At 36.5% G+C, this 18,854-nt stretch overlaps 2 protein-coding genes across 5 annotated transcripts in view; one reads left to right on the top strand and one right to left on the bottom strand.

Moving 5' to 3' along the window:
• The window catches only part of MS3_00004169 (uncharacterized protein), a 46,801-nt gene extending 44,416 nt beyond the window's left edge, over window positions 1–2,385 (top strand). Inside the window, exon 8 of one of the 2 annotated variants that reach the window (XM_051212068.1) lies at window positions 1,585–2,385. In XM_051212068.1, coding sequence (XP_051072207.1) covers window positions 1,585–2,085 — 501 coding nt within the window. In that variant the 3' untranslated portion in view covers window positions 2,086–2,385. The remainder of the gene's footprint in view (window positions 1–1,584) is intronic. The other variant, XM_051212069.1, reaches the window with a different exon arrangement.
• NXF1_3 (Nuclear RNA export factor) lies at window positions 2,378–17,418 on the bottom strand. 3 transcript variants are annotated; one of them, XM_051212067.1, is made up of 10 exons: window positions 17,339–17,418; window positions 14,423–14,562; window positions 13,507–13,725; window positions 12,656–12,985; window positions 11,109–11,347; window positions 10,420–10,456; window positions 8,772–8,923; window positions 7,848–8,211; window positions 5,027–5,230; window positions 2,378–3,355 (listed from the first exon to the last, which is right to left on the bottom strand). In XM_051212067.1, the coding sequence occupies exons 1-10, from the start codon at window positions 17,388–17,390 to the stop codon at window positions 3,095–3,097; spliced, it is 1,998 nt and encodes a 665-aa protein (XP_051072204.1). In that variant the 5' UTR covers window positions 17,391–17,418; the 3' UTR covers window positions 2,378–3,094. The 3 variants fall into 3 exon arrangements, with proteins under 3 accessions (XP_051072204.1, XP_051072206.1, XP_051072205.1); XM_051212066.1 differs by having other exon boundaries at window positions 10,420–11,347; window positions 17,339–17,417; XM_051212065.1 differs by having other exon boundaries at window positions 7,848–8,923; window positions 11,109–13,725; window positions 16,814–17,417.
• Window positions 17,419–18,854: the final 1,436 nt, after the last annotated feature.

Genomic DNA, 18,854 nt, shown 5'->3' with positions numbered 1-18,854 from the left:
TCCAGTGTTGTTCCGAAATACACCATAAACTGATTAACAAAAAATTATAGTTATCCAGGCTGGTTTTGTGTGGTAGCTGTAACTGTAAAATTTTAACGTGTCATTATTGAATGCAGTTTCAACATCCTGAAATATCTCTTGGGAAGGCGATAAAAATCACCACAGTAAATCGAACACATATGAGGTAGTAAAACCAATGAATATTTAGTTTGTATTGCAGGTGATAAAAAACTGAACGGAAACACTTATAATCGTTATTCTGAACAACTTAACATTTACACATAGAGCTAAAGATAAATACCGCAGTCAGTTAACATCTTACTTTGATTAGCATTCATAAATCTGTAATGAATTTGAACACTAAAATCTGTTGATGTAGGCTGTGACCCTGATAATCTAATCTAATCTGAGTAAATGGTTTATTAGCTAATTTTTTGTGGACTTATGTGGCAGGACTGAATATAGTTGTACTGGATAAGATATTAGATGAATATACAAAACCCTAATGAGTCATCCTAATTCTGTAGGCTACTTTTGTACTGACTAAAATGACTGACACTTAATAATTGCATACATGCACACTCCATTTACAAGTGGTCGATTGTGTTGAATGTCTGTAAAGTAGCGTACATAACCATGTCCGTTCGCAGAGCGGTGATATAATTCCTGTTGGGTTAGTTATCTCAATCGCGCTGTTTGGAACGTTCGTACACTGTACTGGTAATTCGCTACTGACTTCAGTACTGTGAACGAAACTATCTCCTTCCTTTTCCTACCTCATTAAATAGGGTAAAAACACGTTTGGCAGATGAGGCTCTTTGTTGACTCAATGTAATCAATCAGGCTTGTCGATTGCATATCAATAAAGACATTTACCCTGAGTGTTTACCGCCAACACAAACGATCGTGAGAAATGTATTGAAATCCGATGAACAGTGATCATACTGACTAATTCACGGTAACATAGTTCCGATTTTCGTAATTTTTATTCGGTGATTGGATATCCTCAACACTATCACAAATATTCAGTTTACATTCAACATTACATATAGCTGACAGTGGGATTTATACTTAATTGTTTGTAAGATGGCATCTCAGTTTAAATGGCATCCGGTTAACCTTTTTACAGACTGGACAAATCTTTCTTAATTGTCAGTGACAGTACGGTTTAATCATCATTCATGTAAGTTTAGGATCACTATCCTCACTAAGTTTTTATTTACTTCACAAACAATTTGGAACAACTGGACACCCAAAATAATCTGCATCACATACTGAGATTAAGTACCATATTTTTATACGAGATGTCACTAAATGCCATCGATAACAGCTTCGTTTCCTTAACCACCTCCACAAAAATAAACAGTGCTTGAGTAAAGTCAAAAAAGACCATGAATGGAAATGTAGACTCAGAGGTGTATTCGACCAAGTTCATATGTGTCCAGTTAGTTGACTACTAAGTGTAACAATTTTCAATCATATTCTATATAAACATGTATACGAAATATATTATTTTCCGATGTATATACTGTTTGTAGAGATAGGCAACTATCAATCTAAAATACTTTAATATTCTCATTACAGAAAAACAAGCCTAGGTGTTCCACAAACAATGATAAAATTCCAGTGAGTGGGATGAACATTAGTGAAGACAATCAAGTTGGTACTGATGAGCCGATTCAAACAAACGATCCTACTGGAGATTCCCCATATTTTGAGCTGGACTTTGCTAGCGGAATTTTCGACGTACAAATTCACGAGCGAGCTAGATCCTTTTTAACTCTAGGTATCGATGACAGTGAGCTTTCTCAAAGTGATTGCTACACAAATATATCTGAATTAAATACGCATGGAATGCATCGAAGTCACTCTCTTCCGTCACTTAGAGACTTGGAAAGAAATTACCAGCCACATTCATTTGAGGACTGTACAACACCGACGATCAGCCTTAATACTGAAGGAGTTGTAGATTTATCAACGGAAGTTAATGCAGTAACTACCTCAGTAGAAAAGACAAATATAAAATCTGACAATAACGTAAATATATCGAGTGAAAATGTTTGCGGTAGTGATGTAGCACAATAATGCAATAATATGGAGAACGAAAACCGACGATAACGCAATGATCTCCCAAAAATGTAATGTTTGGATCACTAACAGTCAAATGTATAGCCTTATTGTTTCTCTTTATCTCTTCTTAGATTTTTTACTTGTGTGACTTCGAACATGTTTTTACTCACTGGTTGTTATGACATCACCTTAACTGCAATGAGATACTTCACTCGCTCCTTTGTGATTATGGAATAACTTGATTAATGATATTGTTTATTATTTGCTAGTTTTCTATGACAAACTTATTGATAAATGAAAGGCCATATCAGTCATATAACATTTTTTCGATTTCTTTAACATTTAAAACATAAACTGTACAAAAAAGCTAGGGCGTTAAAACCAATAAGTTAAGAGTTAGTGTATAATGATGATGATACAAGTAGAAATTAACTAACATTTGAAGAATATAAATTACGAAATTCAATTTTTGAAATATCATGCACGCAAGTGTAATCTGATGCACATAAATATTCTAACAGTGTAGCAATCGGTCAACAGTTCGATTACGTTGGAACATTTAACCATCATATTTTTATTTTCACCAAGTAACTAGTACGTCAAAAGTTATTGTATGTTTGACTACAACAAAAAAGAACAAGCATTGCTCTAGTTCACCGTTTGACCCAGTTTTTAGAAATCTTAATCACTGCCGGGTAGACCGCTGTATTACAGCAGCATATTTTTTTAAACCTCATATTTTTTTCAATTATTTTAAAGCAAAAGATTATTTTTCCGACAGATTTTTTTCTTGGGCCTGGAGAACGAGCAAAACACACACATACATACAAACTCTTTTAGTCAAACAACGACTAACATTCTGACAGACAGTCACTCAGCTCAAATAAAAAACATGATAGGATATGCTCTACAAGTAACCTAGCTAATGACGAATCGTAACACGTCAGAATATATGAGTGCATCTAGATACACACAAACATACATACATTGCATAAGTTGAAATTTTATAATTTTAGTTCAAAGATTATACAGAAAACGCTTCAGGTGGAATTTTGCCAGCTAAATTCATAGTTTCGAAAGCAGTTAGTGCAGCATTAGCATTCCATTCATACTCTTCTAGACACTGTCTTGAAAAGGGAATGTTCATACCGGTGCGCCGACTAAATTCAATTACTATATTTTCTTTTACTTCAGGTGCAGAAGGGTCAGAGCTGAGAACATTTTGCTGTTGATTTGAGGCCTGACTGTCCTGTTTGCATCTTGTAGCCATTTCAGTAATGTATTTCTAAAATAAAGTTTTCAAGTTAGGAAGCAATTATTTGAAGTTTAAATTGACATCATTATTATTTTTATCTGATAGGGTTATTTAAGACTAAAGAACGAGATCGTTCATTTTCAAAACAGCTTAGTAGTGTTCAACATTTTCATAATCCAATTTTCGACTAAACTAGCTACAATAAAACAACAATTTATTATCACTGACGCTAGTTTTATAACATGCAGAATAATGATACTAATAATTATTCAGCACTACGCGATGTTCTTTCTTGTCCTGCTTCTTTACAAGTGCTGTAATTTTGCCTGCGGCAATATTTAGCACTATGAATTTAGTTAACTTCGTCAAGCAGAAAAGTTCAAAAGCTAGAGACTAGTGGAACTCTTATAGAAAACGATGGGACAATGATTCAAGTTATGACTAAGTGAGTGAGACGATGAGTGGAACGTTTTAAAGAACTCTTCAAATGGATTTTATCTACTTTGTGAATGCTTATGGTCTAAATGACTGGAATAAAACAGCAACTTTCAGCGAAGCAGAGAAAGGTATAACTAGGAGTTAGAAAATAACAAGTCGTAGAGGGTTAATTTGAGTTGTTTAGTTAGATTGATGGAGATGTTATATAGAGTTTAGGGGTTGAACGTCATTTCATCTGACAGCTCCTGACCTATGATCATTTCACTTGATAAGGAATGACTGGGAACAGTAAATCTAGAACAACCAATCAAGTTCCAGATCACGTTATTGGTGAACTGACCAGATGTTAACTCTACAACCATTCCTGAAACATATTCTTACTCATCAAAATCCGACTGAACCCATTTCCATTTAATTAGAGACGACTCTAGATTTAGATAATGTGGCATAACTAGGTACGTGAGCCTACGAAAAACACATTATTCAAAAACTATTTGAGAAAAAGACTACTGTAAGCAGTAATATGAGCCAAAGACATTTGGTGTCTGTCGACTATTTCTTTTTCTTTTTTTTTCATGGACATATCTCTAGGGTTAAGACTTTTTTGTTTATTTATGGAGGGATTTATGAATTTTAAGAATTGATTAAAATCTGGTCTGGACTCATATCTGAATTAACTATAGTGAGTGAAGCAGTTCAGAGTATTGACTATATCATTTACCTTGGGAATCCCTAGTAAGTTAATGCCTAACGAAATCTCGGCACGTCTATAAATAGCTCACTTAGCTTCCATTGATTCGTATAAATTCTGGTCCAGATGAGATTAACCTATCTATTGAAGAGGATATACTGATAATCAGTTTGCTTCATGTTTACTTATGGTTATGAAATATAAATCAGTCCTAGGTGTTTGATGATAAGTATGTTTTCAGAATTGCGTGAGTATAGTATAAAAATAGTATAAGGGTTGTAAACAGTTGTGTGAGTTGTGACGGGTTGAACACATATCACGCATTAGTCTGTAACTGATCGATTACTGCGTTAAAGTTGCAACCGATTTAGATAAGTAATTTCACTATAATACCTTATTGTGGTTTTAAACATTTTAATAATATATAATTTATTGGTATACATTTATCGAAACGTGCATCGAGCCAAAGGTTTTCACATAGTTTGGCTTATAAAGTGCTGCAAGTATATGCATAACATGGGAAATTTCTTCGTAGGAACAAATGCGACGATATTTAAATAAGCACTGTTTACCTTACACAAAGAGGTAGTTGGATTAGACACAATATAATCATCTTGCACTATATGACCACCTGGTGCGATCAGTATCATAGTTCTAGTAAAACACCGAAGGACTTTGCGAACAGATTTTTCGTGTGAGCTTGAGTTGGTGGAACTTGAACCCATAGAAGAAACCTCGTAAAAAACACCCCCCATTGTAAACAACATTTGAGTTCCCTGTGAATGATGCAAAAATAATATGGAATACAAATTAGTATCAAGGTATAAAATTCCGCATGTAACTTTCTAGAGTTACTGCAATAAAACCATTCAGTAGAAATCAATCTTGACAAAAAAAGCTGACCAGAATAAATAAATAAAATTAATTAAAACACTGCCCTGTCAGTTGAAGGATCTTCATTTAAAAGAAATAAAACGCCTTATGGTGACAGCCGTGATTGATCGGAAGTCACAAAGCCCATGCCCCTTCTAACAACCACAGCAACAATTTATATAGGAACATGGAATTTTCGGACAATTTATGTAAATGTGAGAACCGATCAACTAGATACGGAAAGGAAGAGATACAACTCGTCAGTTCTCGGAATAAGTGAAACCCATTGAACACAAACTGGACAGAAAAGATTAGATTCAGGGAATATGCTTTCGTATTCTGGTCACGAAGAAGAAAATGATCCACACACTCAGCAAGTGGCTCTGATGCTGTCCAAACAAACATGTTAGGCACTTATAGGATGGGAATCTCATGAACCCAGGATCATCAAAGCACCCTTCAAAACAAAGAAGGATCAAATCACAGTGAATGTTCTCCAATGTTATGCACTCATCAATGATGGCAATGAAAACGACGAAGACTAGTTTTACGACAGGCTGCAATAAATCATAGCGAAGTGCTCAGCAAAGGACTCGACCATCCTGATGGGAGACCCAAACATCGGAAGACCTAACAGTCACAGTGGAAAAAACTGCAACAGAAGGAAATGTCAAACAACTATATGACGCAACGGAGGAACTGGTAGGGAAACATAGTAAACCAGAGAGACCAGTGTAGGACAAAGAAGGCAAGTCAATCGCTGAGATTCAAGGACAGAGGAACAGATGGGTAGAACACTGTAAAGAACTCTCAAATAAGTCAGCTCCATCGGACCCACCGCAAATCGAAGACGCACACACAGACTTACCTATAGATATCACTCCATCAACAACCGAACACATCACAATGGCCATCAGACAAATCAAGAGTGGAAAAGCAGTAGAACATGACAAAATACTACCTGCAGCACTACAATCAGACAGAGAAGCAACTGCAAACATGCTCCACGTTCTATTCAAGAAGATTTGGGAGGAAGAACAAGTGCCGAAAGACTGAAAAGAAAGATACCTCATTAACACACCAAAAGGAGATCTGAGCAAGTGTTAGATCTACAGAGACATCACACTGCTATCATTACTGGGAAAAGTTTTCAAGTACTGCTGAACTGGATGAAAGATTCAGTAGACGTCCATCTTCGAGATCAACAGGCTGGATTCCACATGAATGGCATTCATCAATATACATCAACTTCATTAACTAAGAGAAGGAGTTTGGTAGTGTGGGGAGGAGGACCTTTAGGAACCTTCTCCTACACAATGGTCTGTCTGAGAAGATCGTCAGCACCATACGAAATTCATACGACAGATGACACTGCAAAGTCATGCATGTAGAACAGATGACGGACTTATTCCAAGTGAGGACCAGAGACAGACAAGACTGCCTACTCTCCCCTTCTTCATTCTACTAGTGATTGACTGGATTATGAAGACCTCCACATCTCAAAATAAGCACGGAATACAATGGACAGCTTGCATGCAACTAGACGATTCGGACTTCACAGATGACATAGTCCTTCTGTCCCATACACACAAACAAATGAAGGTCAAGACAACCAGTGTAATGGAAGCCTCTGCATCAGTAGGTCTCAACATACACAAGGGAAAAAGTAACATCCTCAAGTACAACTCGAAGAACACCAATCCAATCACACTTGATGGAGAGACTCTGGAATAGGTAGAAACTTACATGTAACTGGTCAGCAGCATCGTCGATGAACAAGAAGGATCCGATTCAGATGTAAACGAAACGATCGGCAAAACAAGGACAGCATTCATACAGTTGAATAACATGTGGAACTCAAAACAACTATCAGCCAACATCGAAGTCGGAATCTTCAATACGAACGTCAAGACAGTTCTACTATTCAGAGCTTCATCTTCCAGAACTACCACAACCATCATCAAAGACGTACAAGTATTTACAAACAATTGTCTACACAACATACTCAATGTCCGTTGGTCGGATACCATCAGCAACAACCTACTGTGGAAGAGAATAAACCAACTTCTATCCGAAGAGGAAATTGGGGAAAGACGTTAGAAGTGGATAGGATATACATTGCAGGAGTCATCAAACTGCATCACGAAGCAAGTACTATCTAGCAATCCTGAAGGAAAACAGAAAAGAGGAAGACCGAAGAACACACTGTGCAGAGAATTGGAAGTCTACATCAAAAGGATGAGTAGCAACGGGAAGGGATTGTCCAGGACAGAGTTTTATGGAGAATGCTGGTGGGCAGCCTATGCTACTCGACGAGGGGTAACAGGTGTGAAGAAAATCAATTATCAAGATATAAGTACTTAACTAATGAAAGAAGGTAAAACGGTCGCACACGTATCGATTGATTTGATTTATTGTGATATTGTGCACAATTAACTTGTGATTATCTAACATTTAGGAAACATCTATCGCACTATTCTCAATAGTAACTAAGACGAGATAGAAATAATTCATACTTACGGAATGAAAGGCGACGTCTACAGATAAAGACTCTAATTGATGTTCCGTGGTTGGTAGCTCATCCAAAAAATGGGCGATAGCCAAACTACCACGAACAACCATGTCGCGTCGTCTACTTTGGTCCCGGCAGCGAAGAAGATTACGACTTCGTAAAAAGTAAGCTTGATTTAATCGTGAAGTGGTAAGATATGCCGTAGTCGGTTGATCAGAACCATTTTGTATCTCTACGCGTGCTGTGAATGACACATTTTGTGAATTTGGAAAACGATTTTCAGGAGACACGGAAAAAACCAGTTGGGAAACAGTCGTGTAGTAAGGCAGCAAACTTTCACCTCGGGGCTTAGAATCATAGCGACTAAGGTATCTAGATCACAGAAATCACGAAAAAGGAGTATAATCAATAAAGGGAACAAAATATACAGACATACAGATTTTAAGGCACAGAAACTTTAATTACTTGTGAACAATGTTATCTGTGACAGTGGCTTTGTAAATGGCGAGACAAAAATATGTAACCGCTATCAAACTTTTAGCAACCAGGTACTTTCTTAAAATTAAATGGTTTTATGATGTAAGTATTAGATGTCACATATAAATGAAGTTTCATAGTCTTAAAAAGCGGCGCAAAATTACTTGGATGAATGGAATTAGTAAAACTAAATCCAGGTGTTCGTTGAGTATTAGAGCAAGTGAGTGGGAGCTTTTAAATACTACAGCCAAATGACACAATGGAGCCTGAAATCGTAGGTCGATAAAAACAAAACTTGGAGAATAATGCTGTCGGATATATCCAGCACAAGTGTCCATAAAATAAAACTGCTATCGACAAGACTGAGGATTGTGAGAATCTAAAGGAAAGGGTATACAGAAAGTAACTATTCTTGGATTTAAACAATCACAAAAGCAATCCTAAAAAGGACTTACAATTTCAAAAAACTCAGCAAAGCTATTTTTACTTCATCATTAGGAAAAAATCCCAGAATAGACTGCGGAAGCGGTTTCGTTGGAGGCCGTTTAGAAGAATCCGAACCCTGCTCAATTGCAAATTGTACAGTCTGCGGTAATTCTTGTCCATTCTGTAACAGAGTGTAATACATTATTCGTAAAATATGAACAATGAGTAGAAAGGTGTCTTTAATGTTGACTAAAATAAAATCAAGAAATCTAGAGATTCGGTCAAAGATGTATCCGTAAATAGCCAAGGAAAAATAGAAACCTGACATAAGACCAGTGGGGAAATTTGTTTCTTATTTTGAAAACACATGACAATCGTCCATATTCTCAGGCATGGTTCGGTGTAACAATTCCAATGTCTTCTACAAAGACAATAACTTTTCGCTGGCGGCTATGATCAAAATACTTAGAAATTAGTAATAGATACCGACTTACTACAATTTTAACTCTCGGTTGACAAACACATATAGTAAAATGAATAAATCATTTGTTAGACACTCGTATACTTGACTACCCAGCTACACTCTAATTGTGAGGTTTAGTGATACTACTCAGTTACTATTCAGAAATGAAGCTTTGGTAAATGGACTGGAATTATAATCGGTGATCCATCGTTTTTAAACAAACCCACTGGTCGTATTGTTGTTGCAAAGTGTGAAATTAGTGCGCCTTTATAAAATACATTATTTGCACATCTGCCTTCAGTTGTCCTGCATGTGCTTCATGATTTTTCCAAATCTGTTGCTATTACACTTGCTTTCTATTCTCTTCATGTTCTCTTCAATTCAATTTTCTGCTCCCAGTCATTCTACTTTCGATTAGTACTATATACTAACATCTGTCAGCATAAGTAGCATGCACCACAGTATCAGTAGCCGCGGTAAATTAAATTAAAATTGTTATTCAGTTAGTATTTGATGAAAATGTTTGGACTGTTAATAAGACAACTGAACAGCTGGTTTTGGTCGTCATAATTTGAGTTAGTACCATTATTTGATATGATAAAATCCTCTCTCTTTATATCTATCTATCTATCTATCTATCTATCTATCTATCTATCTATCTATCTATCTATCTATCTATCTATCTATCTATCTATCTATCTATCTATCTATCTATCTATCTATCTATCTATCTATCTATCTATCTATCTATCTATCTATCTATCTATCTATCTATCTATCTATCTATCTATCTATCTATCTATCTATCTATCTATCTATCTATCTATCTATCTATCTATCTATCTATCTATCTATCTATCTATCTATCTATCTATCTATCTATCTATCTATCTATCTATCTATCTATCTATCTATCTATCTATCTATCTATCTATCTATCTATCTATCTATCTATCTATCTATCTATCTATCTATCTATCTATCTATCTATCTATCTATCTATCTATCTATCTATCTATCTATCTATCTATCTATCTATCTATCTATCTATCTATCTATCTATCTATCTATCTATCTATCTATCTATCTATCTATCTATATATATATATATATATATATATATATATATATACGTGTGTTGAATGTACTATACATACTTTAGGTTAAATATAACACAATATAAAGTTAGGTAAATTTTATCTACAATCACTTACTAAACGTTTGATCGTTGGTAAGATTGTATGCAATTTACTGAGCCAGTGCAGTGATTCCAAAAAACCCCGAAATCGAGCAACAAAAGAAAATTGAAAACCATTTCTTCAAGAGGTCACAAAATGTGGGCAATCAGGTATATATCGAAATGCACATATATTACGTGTTTTAACGACCAGTAATACTTGGAAAACTGTAGAGCTTGTCCTACGTTTAATGATATGAAAAATGTTTCAATATCGTTTTGGCAAAAAACGATTGGAAGTTTTGTGTGTGCAGAAAAATCAACTGAAATCTACGGTATTTACCTTCTCGAGTAATTTATATTATAACTATCTCAAAACTGTTAGAAATCTCGAAGATCAGTAGTTGATTGATATCGTCGAAATTCTAAGTTGTGTTTGATTTTCGATGGGGGACTTTATTTTTACACGTGGTCATCAATTTTCATCGAACTTAAATCCTCATTTACATCCTAAGGATAGGACCCTATTTACTTGATTTTTTAACAGTCAAAACCAAATGCAATCGAAAATCAAAAATACTTAATAAAACAAAAATGGTGACAATTAACATCCTTGAAATTTTCGGAAGATGACACCACAGGCTGCGAAACTGACTAACCACCGAAGCGAAGGCCAATGGTCGCAGACAAGTGGACGAGACCATTAGGGCGAAGATGTACACTCACGCTGCAAAAGATTTGTCGTTTGGATTGAATTTTGACATCAAAGGAGTTTCTGTAAGGTCTAATTCAACCAAACCAACGATATCTCGAAGACCAGAAAGGACAGGTATGCTACTTAGAGGATTTGAGCTGAGATCTATACGTTCAATGGACACTGGAATAAATCCAGCACTCGTTGAAGATAACGGAGAAAAAGCATTCAAATGAGTTAGTCGGTTGTTTGATAGATTGAGAACAGCAAGCTTTAGAAATAAAATAAAGCAGAAAATTGTATTTAGTTTTAACGGTTTCAAAACAAATTGGATTTTTACACATTGTATATGGCGTGTTCTTCATAATTACTAATGCCCAAATCATTCACCTAAGAGCGTAAAAATGTGGACTAATTCTCATTTAACAGCTACTTTCGTTTATCACCCATTAAACAATGCACCTGAACTGAAGTGGTTTTCCTTGTTTATTGTTTCGCTACTTAACATATGTGAATTCTTCTAATCAATTTCTTTTTAATAAATGAGCAACATATGTTTAATCATAGAATACACAAACAACTAATTTTATATGTTTAAATAATCCGATCACATAAAAAAGCTGTTATGATCTCTTACTATGACCCAGCTACTTTTATTGTTTAGTATTCTTCGATATGTTCCAAAATCAAAACATGATTGAAAAGAAACGAAATTATATTTCAAATAAACAAGGCTGAGTGGGAATAGGAATAATAATAAGGAAAACGTTGATATATATATATAATTTTACACAAGATTCTAGAGTTTTCCCCAAGTATCGACCGGCGTTGATCGGCTAAGAAATGGCCAACCGGCGTGATCTGATACAATCCTGCACGGAACATACTTTGATCCAATCTATATCCTGCTAAAAAAGCAACGCATAATTTGGCATGGATTTGATTGACTCAAATATCCCTACCTCATTAACACAGTAAGAGAAATTATCAAGTACCAAAAGTAGTAGTAAAAAAGACTACATTCGTGGCGAAAGAACGAGTCATGAGAATAGATTGATATGTACAACTGTGACCGACTTTGAGTTATGCCAATCAATTTTTTCAACCATAAGTCACGTGCGAACCCCAATCAAGTAGGCTTTATCTGCCAATGAAGTCACGATTTTATTATCCAAGTCACAGAAACATTTCAGCGCTTTACAACCTTCCAAAGATAAAGAAAACGGTAGTCAGTTTTACTATTTTTCATGATTTAGGGTCCTTTCTTCTTAATTAGTGAACATGACAAACGGAAATCGGATGTAAAAAGTCTGACATTCGACCATCGTATGGAACGCCATACAATACCACAGAACTAAATCTAACAAGTGTGTTAAGTTAACAGATTGTGTAGTTGTAAGTGGATCTGAGGTGTGAAAATTTTCATTGACTACTTATCGCCATCGCTCTCTTACAACTATCGTTGGTCATTCGTGATTTTAGATGCTTTTTGAGAGTGGATATTTTAAGTGGTCTTAAATAGAAAATCTTTTTGTGAGGAAAACATACTTTGGAAGTTGTAAAACGATAAAACAGTTACCTGTGCTTGGTTTTGTTTCAGGATAGTAATCAAAGTATGAACCACCGCTTGTTTATTAAGAGGTAAATATAGTCCCTGACTTAAAAGAACTGGATCCGTGTGCAGAGAAGAGAGATCTAAACTACGCGTAGTAGGTTGATAACGCTGAACAAAGCACTGCTTTAATGCTTCAATCCAAGTTTCTGGCAGAGGAGAGGTATTCGGTGATTCATTTCTTTTATCAGACGAAGAAGGGACTCTGGGCTCAGGGACAATTGTTATGTCGGTAATTAATTGTGAACCCTGACTTGGATCGCGTAAATTTTGGAGTGATTTGCGGTAACTTTGAACCTAAAAAACACATAGTTGTTACTAATTTTTAATAAAAAGACGGAAAATATCACTTTGTTTAAATTCAGTAGTTGTATGATTAGGTATTTCGAAGATGTGAAACGAAATAATAGGTACAGACTTGTATTTTAAGCCTTAGACTATACTGGATATAAGTTGGGGACAAAGTGAGTACTCGATCGAAAGTAGAACAGGAGTTAAAATTGTGACTTAACGGTACGTAAAGCGACGTCAACACTAGGGAGACAACCTTAACTATCGTAATAACTAGTCAAGCAAGGTGGATGCAGATAATTAGATACATCAAAAGTTCGGGACGATTATCTGACATACAAGCAGTGACATTTGTTACCTTGGTCTGAAGATTAAAAACCTCAACTTATCCAAATGTACTAACTTTTCCATGACATCGGTTATTTTTACTGTTGGATGTAAAGACTTGAACAGGTGTATTTACTGAATGTGGTATAAAGATAACGAACCGATTTAATCTGAATTATGTAAATTACAAGAGTACTTACATCCTTTTGTCTGATTTTTGCATGCATTAGTGCATTTCTTCCTTCAACGCAAGTATTATAGAACCGTAGCTGTGTCCCAACAATGGTGGTGACCAACTGTTGAAGATCCATCATCGGATGATTAGCGCCATGGACAATAGTAATTCTCACCCAAACTTCGCCGGGAGCCAAGCCACTATTTTGGGCAGTGACAACAGAAGCTGCTGATCCACCGATAAGCTAAAAATAAGAACAAGCATTGCGTAACCCTATAATTAATTTTGCAAACAATATAGGATTGTTTTCGTTTTCAATGAGTAAATTAATAAGCGGCGGAGTTCCACCTATACATGTGTTTACTAGTCCGACTGTAGCTCTGTCAATTACATTGGATATACAACTAAGATACTGATCCGTTGCACTTTTAGACATCACCCTTCATGAGTGAGTAAAAAACAGAGGACATTATCCTAGAACACAACACTGGATACTAAAATTGGTGTTAAAGTAGCTTTTCAAGTCTTTTTAATCTTATCCAGCCTATCCTGTGATTGAAAACCTTGGTTTTTATATACAGTGGAAGCCAGAAAAATTCATGTAGATAAACATAACTTTTCGTTCAAAAGGTTTGTATAAACACTTTCTTCTCTTTTGACACTTGATCAACTTCCAGTCGCACTACTTTGTATTTTTACTTTTAAATCGTAAAGAAAGCACGTTTGCAGTTAGCTACTGTCCTAATGTAAAGTTAATCAAAAAATTAATTAAGACCATAAAATGTCAAATGTGTATTAGAATAGTTTTAGGGGGATGATAAAAATGTCAAGACAGGTACTATCTAGATTTGACTGCATAAACCAGCGTTGCTTGTTAACAAAGACCTCTTGAAATATTTTTTGTCGAAACCCATGTAGCGATACATACTTCTCAGACTTACATTCATATTCATAGCACGTTTTAACATATCCACATTGTTACCAGAAATTATTGACTTGCGACCACTACTGAACTTCCCTCCATGTTCGCGTCGTCGTAAATATTCGTCAGAGGTATCAATACGTCGATCATTTTCTCCATCTAAAAACCAAAAAAATATGTAACCACGAAATTAACACTATACATGAGTGTTCCATAATCACGGGTTTATCCTATGGAGCTGAGGAACTAAACTATTTTAAAATAACCCTCGGACAAAAAGTGATATTTAGAAGTCACTGACAGTCGATTGATTCAAAAACACATCCTGAACAAGGGTATTGTTACCTTGAGTAGTTAGAAGGCTGAGAGTTATTGATAATTAGAGCCACATCATCCAAGCACTTAGGTAGACCAAGGTTGAACAAATAAAATGATATTTAGTGGGACGCATCTACCAAAAATGACTAAGTACAAATGAGGAAACCAGAAGTTACTAGGGAGAAGTGACCATGCAGTCATCTTATTCAAATTCATGGCTGAGATTGCCTGTCAAACGGTCGCGCCGGCCCGTCCTAACATATGGAAGGAAGACATGGAGACAATCAACTCCGTAGCATCGGCTGAAAACTGGGAACTTGACTCTAAGGCATCAGTACAAGAGGCATGGACTCTTTTCAGGCAGTTATACAATCGGGTAACTCAACCATACATACCCTGGACAGTCCCAAAGAAGCACGGCCATCCCTGGATAGGCCGGGATATTCGACGTTTACTAAGACGAAAGAAGAAATGTTGGGACGTTGCTATCCGCCTTGGCACAGCAGGTACGATGGAACGCTACAGATCGGTAAGAAACGAATGTATAACAAAAATTCGGGAAGCTCAAAGAAAATATGAAATGCAGTTGGCACAATCTGCACTCAAACAGCCCAAGAGAATATTCTCGTACATAAACTACAGAACAAGGATGCATCATTGGATTCCTAACCTAATTAAAGAAGGAAGTGAATCTGAAATGATAGAGGAAGATCAGGAAAAAGCAGAGGCTATGGCTGACTATTTTGGGACAGTTTTCACACAGGAACCTCCTCTAGAAGAAGAACCAGACCAAAATAAACAGTCAACAAACCACCTGCTCACCGTGGACTTCGATCAAGATGATGTGCTTAAGGCTCTTAGCACATTAAACATGGAAAAGTCAACAGGACCGGATGAATTACACCCCAAAATATTGAGACATATTGCACAATATATCGCGGCCCCACTGACTGTGATATTCAACATGTCACTTGATCAAGGAGCGCTACCTATGGACTAGAAGGACGCGATCGTCACTCCCATACACAAAACAGGTCCACGACAAGTTCCATCGAACTACAGACCTGTAAGTCTCACCAGTGTTGTAGTTAAAATATTGGAAAGGATAGTCAAACGGACCATAATGGCATTTATGGAAACCAATAACCTACTAAACATAGAACATGGTTTTCGAAAGGGTCTATCTTGTACAACGAACATCCTTGTAGCAAGGGAGTTTTGGATAAAGGCGCTAGACAACGGAGACTCAGTGGATGTTGTCTACATAGATTTCAGTAAGGCTTTTGACAAGGTGCCACCTAATAGACTGCTATTGAAGTTGAAAAATCTTGGTATTGCCGGACCTCTTTTAAAATGGATTAAGGATTTCCTTGTAGGTTGTAGACAGAAAGTAAGAATAAATTCCAAGTGCTCCATCTGGAGACTAGTACTTAGTGGGGTACCTCAAGGTTCCGTTTTAAGTCCTTTACTTTTTATAATGTATTTTAATGATCTTCCAAGTATAGTACAGTCTCCAATGTTATTATACGCCGACGAGTAATAACTGAAGACAGACGCATGTGCTCTTCAGGCAGACTTAAATAACATGACAAACTGGTCTAAAGAGTGGCTGATGCCTATCAACGCGGAAAAGTGTGTCTCATGCACTTTGAGGATTCAAAGGTTAATAGTTATAACAGGGGATGTGCCATTACCAGTAGTCCGGTCTCATAAGGATCTAGGGGTGACAGTAAGTCATGATCTTAAGACGACGGCCCATTGCCGGGAGGTCGCAGCTAAGGGGTTTTGAACCCTCTGAACTTTAAAACAGACATTCACTAAGTTAGACACTACCATGTTCACCACAGTATACACATCCTTAGTGAGGACTAAACTAGAGAACTGCGTTCAGGCTGCAAGCCCCTGTTTAAAAGATGACTCGGATATCCTGGAAAAAGTACGGAGGGCAGCTACCCATGCAATTCCAGAACTCCGAGGTTTATCATACAAAGAGCGGCTTTAAAAGCTGGACCTCTTTACTCCGTCTCATCGCAGACTAAGGGGAGACCTAATTTTGATGTACAGAATACTCAGACATGATTTAGGACCTAACTTGTTCTCTCTTTTTCTTCCCACTAGATCGGGACGTCTCAGAGGACATAGCAGGCGAGTAGAAAAGCCAAGAACGAACAAAATACCCGCGGCATACAGGTCTTCACACCGAGTCATCAATACTTGGAACCTGCTGCCCAAAGCAGTGGTGTTCGCACCTTCAATTGACTCTTTCAAGAGAAGACTGGACACTCACAGAAGCATACTAGAAAAGGAATAAAATAGGCAGTAGGCCTTCTGTTCTTACTACACAAATCTGAATAGCACACCAGTCAATAAATTCGGACGGAAAACGAGCCTAATCAGTTTTATTGAGAATAACTCTACTGAATGTGTCTAGAATGTGATGCATCAGCGTTCAACAGAGTATAAACTCTGTAAGTTTTGAATAAATAACTCCAAAATTATGGAAATTCAGTCTCTTCTATAGGAGAGCATATATACAGCTGTCCATATACAAATAATCACACATAGACCAAACTATCGCGTAAGTTTGTAAAATATATGAGAAACTCCAAGTACTTACGACTTCTCCACCGATAGTGATTAGACTTATTGCGGTGATTCCCGTGAGGCATACTTGAAGGGAATATGTTGGCGCTCAATGACCTTAAGACTGGTTCAAACAAACACTCCCATCTGAAAAATAAACCAATGAGTCTCTCATTTATTAAAACCTTCTTTAAAATAATTTCAGCTTGGTACAATGATTTTTTTAATATATTGATGTCAAAGGGCTCAAAGTTTTCTCAATGAAGTTGATTGGACTAATAGTGATAACTGGACGCCCCAAAGCAACAGTTCTTAAATTTTTCGACATTTGGATTGATCCCATTAGTTATACTCAACACGCTTCAACTGGAGGAGCTCAGCCAAACAGTCGCATCATATCACTACTGGGTACGACGTACTACATAATCCTCGCAACACCTAGTCAGGATAGATAGTATGCTTCCCGACACATCTATAATCTACCTCATTTATGAAGTCTAGTTTCGCTGGGTTTTGGATCCTCCATTACAAATGTGCTTGCTTCCGGCCGGGTAGCATGAAATAAAAGAAAGCTTGTTCTAAATTCTTGGTTGCTATTAAACGCAACTCGATTTCGTAAACGTGGCAGTCTGCTCGGCGACTAATCAGAATGAAGAGGGAATTATCATATCCGCCATCTTTGTATGCAATGGCAGCCGGCTTTCTTCGTTCTGTGCGTTTTCCTCTATTCCTTCTGTGTAGCTACATAATTTAATGTTTCAGTGTGCTAAAATGCAGAAGTTAATGTAATGCTCTAAATAATGGAGCGAATTTTTTTCTGATTTAGCTTTGTTTTCTTGATTTTTGCTGCTGCTACTGAAGTCAATGTATTTCTTCAGCCGAGCTGGCTGGTCTTATGTTTTAAAATGATGATTGGTTTTGTTTTGACTTGTTTTTTAGATATCCAAAGATGAAGTTCGTTTTTTAAGCCAAAATATTTGTTCCTGCCGCCCGTGACTTTGACCATCCGCATTTTCGTTCCTAACTGTCATTTATGATGTCATCGGCAAAATGAAGGAGAAAGATCTCCGGTTTTTAATTTTCTTCAGTATTATGGACAACACTATCCTACCAACGAGTCAAACTAATACTGAGTGTCAAGCAGTAGGGTATATCAGTATTTTTTTCTGAAGGACCCAGATTTCCGACAACCATAGACGAAATCACAGATGCTACCAATCTATTGCAGAGGGTTTGTTATGAAAAATATGCCATATAGCAGTAATAGAGGGGTTGTACTCAGTACGTCGTGCGCTAAAGCAAGCTTACTTTGGCTATAAAGTTTATATTCGTGTCGTTCAATAATATTTCACGAACAATTATCTGAAAAACATTGCTTACGTAGTTCCAGTTCAAGATGCAGTTATTTTTGGCAATTTTTAAAATATATACTCCTATGACAGGGCATACTAAGGTGCTTTTTGATTAGACTGTAAGCATACTGCGCTCTGCTAAAATATTTAAGCATACAATAAACAACTTTGGGGAAGTGGGTTATCATGGTTGTGCAA

The sequence above is a fragment of the Schistosoma haematobium genome, chromosome ZW (assembly GCF_000699445.3).
Source record: "Schistosoma haematobium chromosome ZW, whole genome shotgun sequence".
NCBI lineage: Eukaryota > Metazoa > Platyhelminthes > Trematoda > Strigeidida > Schistosomatidae > Schistosoma > Schistosoma haematobium.
This window is presented reverse-complemented; position numbering and strand designations above follow the sequence as displayed.